General features: G+C 31.9%; 1 protein-coding gene across 2 annotated transcripts; it reads right to left on the bottom strand.

Annotated features, from left to right (window-relative positions):
• Positions 1-859: 859 nt before the first annotated feature.
• LOC136036787 (zinc finger protein 664-like) lies at positions 860-13,263 on the bottom strand. 2 transcript variants are annotated; one of them, XM_065719116.1, is made up of 4 exons: positions 13,105-13,263; positions 6,198-6,359; positions 5,267-5,437; positions 860-3,516 (listed from the first exon to the last, which is right to left on the bottom strand). In XM_065719116.1, exons 2-4 carry the CDS (start codon positions 6,241-6,243, stop codon positions 2,552-2,554), a joined length of 1,182 nt encoding a protein of 393 aa, XP_065575188.1. In that variant the 5' UTR covers positions 6,244-6,359; positions 13,105-13,263; the 3' UTR covers positions 860-2,551. The 2 variants fall into 2 exon arrangements, with proteins under 2 accessions (XP_065575188.1, XP_065575193.1); XM_065719121.1 differs by lacking the exon at positions 13,105-13,263 and adding an exon at positions 12,490-13,089.

Raw genomic sequence — 13,263 nt, 5'->3', positions numbered from 1 at the left:
TTGCAAGTTACAGGGCGCAGGCCTATTGCAACTACTTGAAACAAAATGTTTAATTTGGAATTTTTAAAAGGTTTATGCAAATTAAGCTTCATTTTCCATTGCTTATTCCACGAATCAAATAACAGTTAAATCCTGTCGGTTTTGCGGTATTATTAAATAAAAAAAAAGCTTTTCAACAGAGACTAAGGAGGAACATTAAAACTTAAAATTAACAGAGATTATTACGCATATGAGGGGGGTTGTCTTTTGCTCTTTACAATAAGGTTTGACTTATTATTAAATTATTTAAGAATGACATCTCAAACACATCGGCTGTTAGATTTGTATAATAAGCTTTTTGAAAGTTATAAAAATACTTTAACGTAAAGAGCAAGGTATTGATGATGGGATAACCCCCTTTATATAGATAATAGTTTCTGTCCGTTTAATATTTCTTTTCACTTTCAGTTGAATTTTTCTTTTATTTAATTACTGATTTTTTTTGAATAACGTCAGGAAAACAAGCTCCTCCTCCTCCAAGCAAAATTCCCTTGCACCCTCGGAAAGATCCTCTTACTAAAACCCCTCCAGTCCTCGAGATAAATTATCCTCGAAAAATATCTGTAAACTCCTAATAGCCAATAATATATTTAAATAATGGTCAATTTTCATAGCTTGCAACCTTACCTCGGGGGGCTGCGGGGAGTCAATTTTCCTTACAGACATCCTAATTTAAGCAAATTTCCTAGGGAAGGAAAGAATACCTTAGGATATGCTTAACAAAGGAACTTACAGCAGTAACTTTAAATCATATCAGTTTTTCTTTTACGCCCCAAAAGAAGTCAAACAAATAATTTTTTGGCATTGATCCTTTCTTAAACCGTTCGTTGAAAGAATCAAAACAAACATGTTTAGTCTATTTTTTGGGAGGAGGGGACTTGCTCTTTTACTACATAAGAGCCTTCTTACACCACGAAGATGTTGGCATCAGTTCATGAAATGTAATTAAAAATTATTTTCATTGGTATTCCTTATTCAATGCCAATAACAAATTTGGGTTTTACTTTGAATCCCGTTTTAGGCCAGCACAAATGGTAGGACAAACAAACAAGTCTTTTAGTTTTTCAAAATTTTGGTAACCTTGGCCAAGGGATGCGAGTTAGCATAAATTTGATCATTTGCAAGCAGCATCCATGTAAAAAAAAAAATTGTGGTCTACTTAGGATAGCAAACAAAATTCTAAAAATAATAAAGAAATTCAGAGAGTAAAATATTTAACACATTTTAATAACACAGCACATTGAAATACTTTAGGGAAGATAACTTTTATTTTCAAGTAACAAAACAGAACTTTTCCAAGTACTGACAAATGGAATTTCCAAGCAAATAGAAAACACAACTGGGTTCTTTTTTTTAAATCAGAACCGAAGTAAATCAGAAAGGATAGTTTATAAACAAGAAAAAGGAACACAAATGAGCCATTTTTTTTTTTTTTTTTTTAATTGATTCATAGTTTCCGTTTCTTTAGCCTTGTTATTCTTTTCATCTTTTTTGTGGACCTATATGAAACTAATGTCGACTAATTATATCTTGGGTAAATGTTAAGTTTCTTTGAATCTTGATTATTATGCATTTCAGCTTTAAACAATGTACAATTCTGTTTCTTTTGAGGGTATTGATTTGAGAAGGATTTTGTTGTTGTTTTTTTCTGCTCACGTAATTCTATATCGGTGATCGGCAGAAAGACGAACTTCACTTGCCAAAATATGGAATTACCAGAAAACTAGACAAAAACATCCAAAGAATAAATTAAAAATGAAATATTAGCCCAAAATATGTGAAAAATTTATTCTTTACAAAGTTTTCTTCTTACAATAAAAACCACAATTGTACCAGAAGGTCTCCATAAAATGAGAGGTCTTTCTAGAATAGGTTGTTGGAGGCTAATTCAGGGCCGACTTAAATGAAAATACTCTTTTGCATAAACCACGTTTAAATAGTGTCTCATTTGTATGGAAATTTTTAAGCTTGTTCAGACAGTCCAAGTCACGGCAAACGCATCTTGCATAAATCATCCTTTAAATAGTTTCTTTTAAATCATCTTTTGAATATTTTTTTAAAATAATATTTTAAATAGTTGAATGAACTCTTTGGAGCTCATTCAAAAACCCTGATGTGGACAAGCATTTCTTGCATACATCACATTTGTGACAATCAAGCAAATTTGTATTACTACTTTTCACAGGATGATGATGAAATCGCTGTAGAAGCTAAACGCATAGAAAAACATTAAAAACACTTATCTAATTAAAAACTACTCTTATTAAAAACTACTCAGTGGTAGTGAGAATTAAAATCCCAAATCAATGAGGACACAGTTTGTCTTACGATAATCTTCTTAAACTTCTGCATGAACTTTTTTGATGATGGTAAAAATTGCACAGATCAGAAAGGTTTTATTTTTACAGACAAATCCATTTGAAAGATTTCTCGCCTGTATGCAGTCTTTGATGTGTATTTAAACTGCAAACTTGCTTAAAACACTTCTCACATTAAACAAAAATTTAAATGGCTACTCAGCCATATGCACTCTTTGGTGCCTGTTCAAACTGCCCAATTGAGAAAAGCATTTTTTACATACATCGCATTTAAACGGCTTCTCACCTGTATGCACTGTTTGGTGCCTGTTTAAACTACCCAGTTCAGAAAAGCATTTTTTACATACATCGCATTTAAAGAGCTTCTCACCCGTATGCACTTTTTGGTGCCTGTTCAAACCACCCAGTTCAGAAAAGCCTTTTTTACATACATCGCATTTAAACAGCTTCTCACCCGTATGTACTGTTTGGTGCCTGTTCAAACTACCCAGTACAGAAAAGCCTTTTTTACAAACATCGCATTTAAACGGCTTCTCACCTGTATGAACTTTTTGGTGCTTGTTCAAATTGCCCAGTTCAGAAAAGCCTTTTTTACAAACATCACATATAAACGGCTTCTCACCAGTATGCTTTCTTTGATGCCGGTTCAAATATCCTACTTGAGAAAAAGTTTGGTCACACACATCACATTTATACGGTTTTTCACCCGTATGCACTCTTTGGTGCCTGTTCAAACTATGTGCCAGAGGAAAGGTCTTGAAACATACATCGCATATAAACGGTTTCTCCCCCGTATGTACTCTTTGGTGCTGGTTCAAATTTCCTGCCTGAGAAAAGGTTTGGTCACAAACATCACACTTAAATGGTTTCTCACCTGTATGAATTCTTTGATGTTTGTTCAAATTACGCATTCGAGAAAATATTTTGTCACATACGTCACATAAATATGTTTTTTTCTCTTTATGAGTTTTTTGACATCTTTCCAAATTTCTATACCTTATACTTTGCAGGCAACTTTTTAAACCTGTTCCCTGATTTTGAACGCCTTTTTCTTCAGGTTCTGATTCATCTGAGAAACTGTTCGTAGATGGATTCTTTGAAATAACTAGTGAAGTATTTCCCTGTAAGTGTAGTCCAGACATGTTTGATGAAAAGCAACCTAAAAATTTAAAAGTCTCTTTAAAAAAAGGAATGTTTTTTAAAAATTAAAGAAAGTTAAGAACAAAAAAAAAGCGAATAAATCAAAATATCTAACTAAAAACCGCATACAAAAAACATACATTTCAAAATGATTTGATAGTCTACAGAGTAAAAAAAAATTACTTCAATATGTTCTAAAAGTCTACAGTGTTAAAAGAAAATGGTATATATTTTGATGTTTTAACGACTAATGTTATTTTTATTCCCTCTTCTAACCCTCATTGTGACACTTGTATTAGCTTTTAAAATTATTTACTCTAATGTAAGAAAAAAAGGAAAATGAAACTTTAAATATTCAAAAATTATACGAAGGGATAAATCAAACTGAAATTGAAGGATAGGAAATATTACAACAACTATTGGAAATTATTGCAACTAAAAGAGGAAGAGCTAATAGGATCCAAAAAGTAAATTTGAAGGTAAGAATATTTTGAGTAGCTGCAAAGCTCTGGATTAAAAAAAAAATCTAAGAAAGGCACGTTTTCCTCAGGCCTTAGAAAATACCAGTTCAAATAGGGATAAATCCTTTTAATAGACAGTGAAAAAAAAGAAACGAAAAGGGATATTTTGGTCAAACATTCAGTGACATCGTCATCAGCAAATAGCCAATTTTTTTTGTCATCGTTTTTCACTTTCTATTAAAAGGATTTATCCCTATTTGAACTGTTATCTGCAAGAGCTGAGGATAACGTGATTTTCGTTGCTTTTTTAAAACCTATGCGACTTGCTTTGCTTTTCTAGCTAATTATTTAAAACAGCTCGTTCTAAAAACAGACAAATGAACTTTTGACTTCATCTGCACAAAATGAATTAAAAGGAGAAATATACACTATAAATATGGATTGTAAAATTTATATAGAGATATAGTAGTTTTAATGCTTTTTATCAAACCTTTTCAAAATAGCAAACCTGCCAAACTGCTATCAGGTAAAAATTTTAAAATATTCATTATTGAATATTGTTTTTCATTCATGTATTGTTTTTCACTTTCTATTAAGAAGATTTACCCCTATTTAAACTATTATTTCTAAGCCTAAGGTTAAACTGACTTAGGTCATTTCTTTTTATTCAATGCGACTCGGTATGCTCGTTTTGTTATATATTTAAAACAACTCGTTCAAAAAACTAATAAAAAAACTTTCGACTTCATCTGCACAAAATGAATTTGGTATTTTTATTTGAATCTAGTGTTTTCAGTCAATATTCTACACTAAAAAGTTTTGGTAGGTAGTTCAGATCATAACAGCCGATTTTCTGCTTCTTGCAAATTCAACTTGAAATCAAAATGATGGACAGATGTTTATAAGAGAAATTTTTATAAATAAAAAAGAGAATTATTTATTAACAGAGAGAGAATTATTAAGAAGTATTATAAATAATTATTTATAAATATTTATTTTATAAATCAAGAAAATTATTATAAAGAGAAATATACACTGTAAATATGGATTGTAAAATTTACTTAGAGATGTAGGTTTAACACTTATTATAGAACCTTTTGAAGAATAATAAAATCTACCAAACTACTTTACACTAAATTTTTAAAATTTTTCATGAAAGACTACAAAACGGTTTGGCAAACACCTGCACATTGGAATAAGAAAAGACAAAAAGGACAACCTTACGATTAAGTCCCTTTGTCTAATTTCTGTCCAATAGAATATTATCTAATACATATCAATCAACAAAACACAATATTTCAGATGTACCTTTGCTGTTATTACATTTGGCTTCTGATTCCTGGGCGTCGTATTCAGATTTACTTGCTCCTGAAATGCTAGGTAAATTGAACAAGGGGACATCTTCACGTTCTAGTGACAAAAGACGGCTTGGAAAATGAAAGGGTATCTCAAAGTCACATGGTAAAGTGTCTTCAACTTCTAAAACAAGTTTTAAATTAAACAGATATAGAAAAATTTAACAGTAAAGCTTTAAAACTAAACAAATCTGACTACTTTTTTCTTTTTAGTTACGCATAACAATGTAAAGATACAGACATTGTATATATATACATAAAATTAGATGTCTATTCAGGTTTTATCACAAATTGATTTTAAAATCTGCTTTTTATAAAGCAAAGCAAAACCTGAAACATTCAATAAAACTCATTAACATAGAAAAAATAAAACCTAAAATTCAAAAAAAAAGTATTCATAACATAGAACTAATTGCTCGTAAGTGTAAATTTAGGATAACGTAGTGAATTAGAAAAATGAATATTGAATAAAAGAATATAAACAAAAAAATAACATTTTACAGCTTAACAATCACAGCAAAATTGACAAATTAAAGGTAAAGAAATAAATACCAATCCATTGGGTATTTTCTGCATTAGTTCCCAAACAAGAGATACAAAACCCCTGCTTTGGTGGTAATTCTTCGTTCATCATACCTGCAAATGGTAAAGATTGACAGAAAAACAGACAGGATGACTAAAAAAATGTCTACAGGATGATTACTCGTCCCACCAAATTTAAATATAAAAGATAATAAACTAAATTTAAATGTGTTGTGCAGCAGTTACATTTTTTCCCTTGTGACCACTTAATAAGGAAGGAGAATAAAAGGTGACAAATATTTCCCAAATCAAAGTAACTTTTCTTTTATTTTGTAACAGAAAACTTAACTATATAGAATTACCGCTTTTAATGAAATAATCCTCAGAAATCACAATGAGATCAGCCATTTTCAGAATTTATGACAAGTCCATGAATGATCTTGGAATGGAGCTTATGCAAATTATGAGAAGTATATTACTGTCATCAACACTTGGATACAACATAAGTTTTGGCCAGAAGAGTCCTAAAATAGAAAATATGTAATGATTGATGACTAATATCAGCTTTTAGCCACTTCAAAGCAGATTTTATCTTAACACAGATTAAATAATATGCTTAACTCCTTCAGAAGTTAAAGGCATAAGAAATCTGATTTAGCTTTTTTAAGAAAAGGGTGCAAAAACTCTAAAACAGCCTTTTTGATATAACTATTTTTAAAGTGCAGTTGTTCATTTTAAATTGTAATAAACTTTCACTGTAAAAAAGCAAAATAGGACTGTTAGCTATATTCCATTCGTGAATTTTCCAAGCCAAAAATAATTAGGCTGGAAAATATGGTTTAACTCCTGATATAAAAGCATTATTCATGGTCTTACTGCTTAAAAAACTACAAAGTGTAGCCCTATTGTGTATATGTCATTATGATTCTCAAGAGGGTATGTTAATTAAAAATTAAGTAATTACCTTTTAAAGGAAATTGAAATTCAAATGTAAAGTAAACTGAAGAAATTTAAGAAATATGTAACAATATTTGAGTAAATAAAATGTAACAATGTTTTTCTAAAATAATATTGAAAAATTGATCAATTGTTTAGGATAACTAAGGAGGACAATCTTCCTGGGACTGACTTATGACAAGGTCTAAATTTGCTTTCAATAACTTTGTTATACAAATATTGTTTCAGCATCTATGCCAATGTCATTATGAAATAAATTTCACCATTTATTACAACTCTTTAATAACACCTTAAGACAATATACTGATGTAAAAAACACAAAAATAATCTCTGTTCAACAAATTTTCTACATGCCATGCTTACAGTGACAGCTGTAGCCTAAGATAGAGGACAAAGATATTGTAATACCCAGAAACCCTTTAAAATTAAGTCAATTTGAAACAAAAGTTTTCCAGAAGTTTGCCATTCAACCTTTTTAATAGTTTTCCATCTAGACTTACCTTTTTAGCAACTAATAAATATAAACCAAGTCATATTGTTACCAAATATTTAAAAACATGCTTTAAAAAAAAAACAAGGTACTTCAGTACATTAAACTTTTTAGGAGAATTTCCTGATGTTGTAAACAATATATTCAACAGAGCAATATTTTAACATGCAAACTTACCACATAAGTATTTAGATTAGAGAATGAAACCCATCATTCTGTCAAAGCAGACCTGCTATAAATTATAATTTTTTTAGAGGAAGTAAATCAGAGAATATTACATATTATTATTAACTTACAAATTAAATTAACCACAGATCTTCAATTCTTCTAATATCCTTCCAGATTATTAAATATGTATATTCTGTTAAAATTGGTTTTTAAATTCTAAAATTGGGACCATACAAATTTGCATGGTCAAAACCAATAGCTAGACCAACCTTCAACCCAACCTTCTTATTTTACCCCTCCAAGCCTCTGTAGCAACCTACTAAAGATAAACCACAGCCTGTTGCAACTAAAAAGTTTAAAATCCAGTTTCAAAAAAATTTCACTCTTTTTTAAAATAGACTTGTCAATTTGGTAAATTGTTGGTGCTTTATTCAAATTGCTAATCCCCCTTCAATATTTTGCTCTTGATCTGCGTTTGAACTAAGCACTCAATAGGTATTGAAACTCCATATCTGCATCAAGTATCTTTTGCATTTCTAAATTGAGCTCCCATTTTTCCTAATTTTATAAGACGTATATGACTGTTTTAGGTCCCTCTTAACCAATTTTAAGAATCAAAATTCATTTTTAGTGTACTTGGTACTTTGACAAACAAACAGCTGAAAAAAAAGATATAGAATATTAAAAAAATGAATAAAAAAATTCAGCAAACTATAAAAAAAAATAAAAAGATAAGCAAGGTTATGCATATAGCACAGGCATAACCAAATTTTACAAGGAAATTGTAACACAATTGCCATGGTGAGAATTCAATTTAAATAAATATAAACACCCAACTTTAATTTTCTTTTTTTCTTAAATTACATGCCTTTGATTGTTTTTTACCTGCACAATATCATTTGCCATCTATGTCATCCTGCTGTCAAGAATAAGTGACAGTTTTGTTTGAAACAAAGCCTGTTAGCATGAACAACATGATTATAGAGAGGGAACCAGTTATTGGGATATGTTAAAAATAAAGGAATGCCATTTCAGAAACAAAGGAACTTAATGCATTTATTTAAAAAAACAAGAGCTAAGAGCTCATATGGCACTTGTGACGAGGCGAGAAGAGCTAAGAGCCAAGAGATCATATGGTATGAGCTCAGGCAAAATTCTATGAATCAATAGATTGATTTAAAAAGGAAAATAAGAGGCTTAATGCCGGTCAAGATTTAAAATAAGAGCTCTGAGTCACAAAGTCCCTCTAAATATCAAAATTCATTAAGATCCGATCACCCACTCGTAAGTTATAAATGCCTAATTTTTTCTAATTTTTCCTCTCCCTTTTGCCCCCCAGATGGTTGAATCTGGGAAAACGACTTTATCAAGTCAAATTGTGCAGCTCCCTGACACGCCTACCAATTTTCATCGCCCTAGCACGTCCAGAAGCACCGAACTCGCCAAATCACTGAACCCCTCCCCCCAACTCCCCCAAAGAGAGCGAATCCAGTACGATTCTGTCAATCACGTATCAAGGACATTTGTTTATTCTATCCACCAAGCTTCATCCCGATTCCTACACTCCAAATGTTTTTCCACGATTTCCCCCTCCAAATCCCCACAATGTTAAAAGATCTGGTCGGGATTTGAAATAAGAGTTCTGAGACATGAATTCCTTCTAAAAATCAAATTTCATTACGATCCGATCATCTATTCGTAAGATATAAATACTCCAATTTTCATGTTTTCCAAGAATTCCGGTTCCCCCCTCCAACTCCCCCGAATGTCACAGGATCTGGTCGGAAATTGAAATTAGAACTTTAAAGCACAAGATCCTTCTAAATATCAAATTTCATTAAGATCTGGTCACCCTTTCGTAAGTTACAAATACCACAATTTTCAATATTACCCCCCCCCCCCCCAATTCCACCAAAGAGAGCAGATCCGGTCCAGTTATGTCAGTCACGTATCTTAGACAGGTTTCTATTCTTCCCATCCAGTTTCATCCTGATCTCACCGCTTTAAGTATTTTCTAAGATTTCCGGTCCCCCCCAACTGCCCCCCCCCCCCAATTACGCTTGATCCGGTTGAGATTTAAAATAAGATATCGGAGTTACGAGGTCTTTCTAAATATGAAGTTTCATGAAGATCCGATCACTCCTTCGTAAGTTAAAAATACATCATTTTTCTTATTTTTCAGAATTACCCCCCGCAATTGAGCGGATCCGTTCCAATTATGTAAATCACGTATGCAAGACTTCTGCTTATTTTTCCAACCAAGTTTCATCCCAATCCCTCCAATCTAAGCGTTTCCCATCATTTTAGGTTTCCCCACCCCAAACTTCCCCCAATGTCACCAGATCCGGTCAGGATTTAAAATAAGAGCTTGGAGACACGATATCCTTCTAAAAATCAAATTTCATGGAGATCCAATCACCCGTTCGTAAGTTAAAAATACCTCATTTTTTCTAATTTTTCAGAATTAACCCCCCCCCCCCCCCAACTACCCCAAAGAGAGCGGATCCGTTCTGGTTATGTCAATCATGTATCTAGGACTCGTGTTTTTTTTTCCACCAAGTTTCATCCCGATCCCTCCACTCTAAGTGTTTTCCAATTTTTAGGTTTCTCCCTCCCAACTCCCCCCCAATGTCACCAGATCCGTTCGGGTTTAAAATAAGAGCTCTCAGAAACCATATCCTTCTAAACATCAAATTTCATTGAGATCCGATCACCCGTTCGTAAGTTGAAAATACCTCTTTTTTCTAATTTTTAAGAATTACTCCCCCCCCAACTACCCCAAAGAGAGCAAATCAGTTCCGATTATGTCAATCATGTATCTGGGACTTAGGCTTATTTTTCCCATCAAGTTTCATCCCGATCCCTCCACTCTAAGTGTTTTCCAAGATTTTAGGTTTCCCCCCTCCAACTCCCCCCAATGTCATCAGACCCAGTCGGGATTTAAAATAAGAGCTCTGAGACACAATATCATTCCAAACATCAAATTTCATTAAGATCCAATCACCCGCTCATAAGTTAAAAATACTTCATTTTTTCTATTTTTTCCGAATTAACCGGCCCCCACTCCCCCCCCCCAGATGGTCAAATCGGGAAAACGACTATTTCTAATTTAATCTGGTCCGGTCCCTGATACGCTTGCCAAATTTCATTGTCCTAGCTTACCTGGAAGTGCCTAAAGTAGCAAAACCGGGACTTTAGGTTTTCCCCCTCCAACTCCCCCCAATGTCATCAGATCCGGTCGGGATTTAAAATAAGAGCTCTGAGACACAATATCATTCCAAACATCAAATTTCATTAAGATCCAATCACCCGCTGATAAGTTAAAAATACTTCATTTTTTCTATTTTTTGCAAATTAACTGGGCCCCCACTCCCCCCCAGATGGTCAAATCAGGAAAATGACTATTTCTAATTTAATCTGGTCCGGTCCCTGATACGCTTGCCAAATTTCATCGTCCTAGCTTACCTGGAAGTGCCTAAAGTAGCAAAACCAGGACCGACAGACAGACCGACAGACCGACAGAATTGGCGACTGCTATATGTCACTTGGTTAATACCAAGTGCCATAAAAAACGAAGGAAATAGCAGATAACAAGCAAACAAAAGCAGAAGCACCTGGCATATTAGTTTTCAAATGATTTCTCACAAATCATGAATTAAAAATAGAAATAAATAATATATAGATAACAAATATGTTATATCTCAATAAAAAATGTCTAAAATATCTTACGTTTGAGAAAAAGGTCACAAATCTTGACTTTAAGTTTTTATTCAATATTTTAGCACTGTTCTATAGTTAAAAATAAGAGAAAGGGGTATCATAATACAGGGTCTATTAAGTTTCTAAGTAAAATGACTGTTATCTTTCAAAAGAACATGGAAAATGCATAGAGTGGTAAACTCACCTAATTTTTAGCTTAGTTTTGAGAATATCTATAAATTTACCAAAAAAGTGTCCCATTTCTCTAGATATGAACCATACTTCGATTTTACAATGGTATTCTAAAATATAACTTTTTCATTTGAGAATTATTGTATATTCCAAGTCCCTTATGTCTTCAGACCTTTGAAAATTAAATAGAATGCCAAAAGAAAACAAAATTAAAACTTATGGTTGATCTGTCTAAAAACCCTCTCAGCATGAATGTTCAGCATACCGCTGAACATAAATGTGTTCAGATAAATTCTTTACCACTACTTTCAAGAAAATTTTGAAGAAATTGTATTATCCTATGAGCATTATGCTTTTACTGACATAGGGAGAAATATCTTTATTTCCATAATCTTTGTCTGGTTTTTGATTATATGAAAATAATTGAGACAAAAATTTTGGAAATTAATGAAAAATTATATTAAGTAAGTAGAAATGATAGTCACTACCAATAAATCATTAAAGGTGGCTACACTGAGCAAATGATTTTTTCCAATAACCAATTTTTTTTCAGGGAAACAGAGAGATTTTAGGGGGAAATCCCTCAAAATTTGGGGATTGCATTTTTGAAAAAAACAGCTGACCAATTTCTCAATCCCATGAAAACTAACAAGTAGCATTTCTAGGATTTTATCTTGTTTTCTGCTTGGCTGGGTCACAAGTTTAAATTTTTTTTTTTTTAATAGTCTTAGTTTTAAGAAAAGAATAACACAAGTAACATCATATTTATGAGCACATTTTAAGAGAGTATATTTTAATAGAGTTACTTTTTTTAAGAGAGTAAATAAATTTATCCAAATTAATGTTAGAAAATCAGTGCTTGTGGATTATATAACATTAAAAAAAAGTGGATTTATAATGAAACAATATGTTTGGGATCAATGTTTTAAAGTTTGAGACATAGGTTTTTAGCCTTTTTATACCCCATATTTAGGTAGTTTTTATGAGCTCAAAAAATGCTTAAATCTAAATTTGAGGTAGATGTAAGTATTTGTAAATAGCATAGAAATAGGCATCAATTGGTATATTCACTTTATATGAAAGCCAGTTATGTGGTTTGCTATAATTTTACCAAAGTATGCCCCAGGGAGGTATTTTGAAGTACCTACCTTCACTCATCTCTCTAGAGGGTCCTGACCTTCAAAAATGTGTGTTTTATAAAAGTGAAACTTTGTAAAATAGATCTTCTGCTTACATCAAGAACAACAAAAATGGTTGCTTCACAATTTTGCTCAATCCCAACTTATAAGGTTTTAAAGCTACGCAAATACATTTCCTAAATTTTGAAAAAAAAATCCATTGATATTGCTCAGAATTTTACTCAAATAACAGGAATTGTATTTTTAGAAATACTAGAATCACTCAACTAGAATTTTACCCTCTTTTGTTCTAACATGTCACCTTCTGAAGAGAAGCTAGGCTATTCTAAACCTTTACATATTTTGAAAAATTAGGCAGGGAAAAAGCAGATATACATTACAGTTAAGGAAACTTTATATTTGGATTTTTAATTATGATATTTAGTTAAGATCTATCACTCTTTTGAAGATGTTTCCTTCAAAGAAGACCAATCCTTAATGAAGGTTATTTGGAGCCAGGCTACTTTTAAGACCTAGCCTTAACCAATCTTTAAATCATAGTGCTTGTATTACCCACTGAAAATAAGACTTATAATTCTAATTTCTAACTTATAATTTCTAAGACTAGATCAAACAAGTTTTTACATTTGTTTGGGTTAACCTATGACCTTAGTTAATTGATTTAAGTTATTTATAATGTAGATCAATATTTTAACACTGTAATTTTTTTGTTGTTGTTGATGTAATCGGAGGCAGCTTATAGAATTTTTTTCTCTATACTCCAAACTGTAACTTTTTGTAGTC

The sequence above is a fragment of the Artemia franciscana genome, chromosome 2, assembly GCF_032884065.1.
Source record: "Artemia franciscana chromosome 2, ASM3288406v1, whole genome shotgun sequence".
NCBI classification, from domain to species: domain Eukaryota; kingdom Metazoa; phylum Arthropoda; class Branchiopoda; order Anostraca; family Artemiidae; genus Artemia; species Artemia franciscana.
This window is presented reverse-complemented; position numbering and strand designations above follow the sequence as displayed.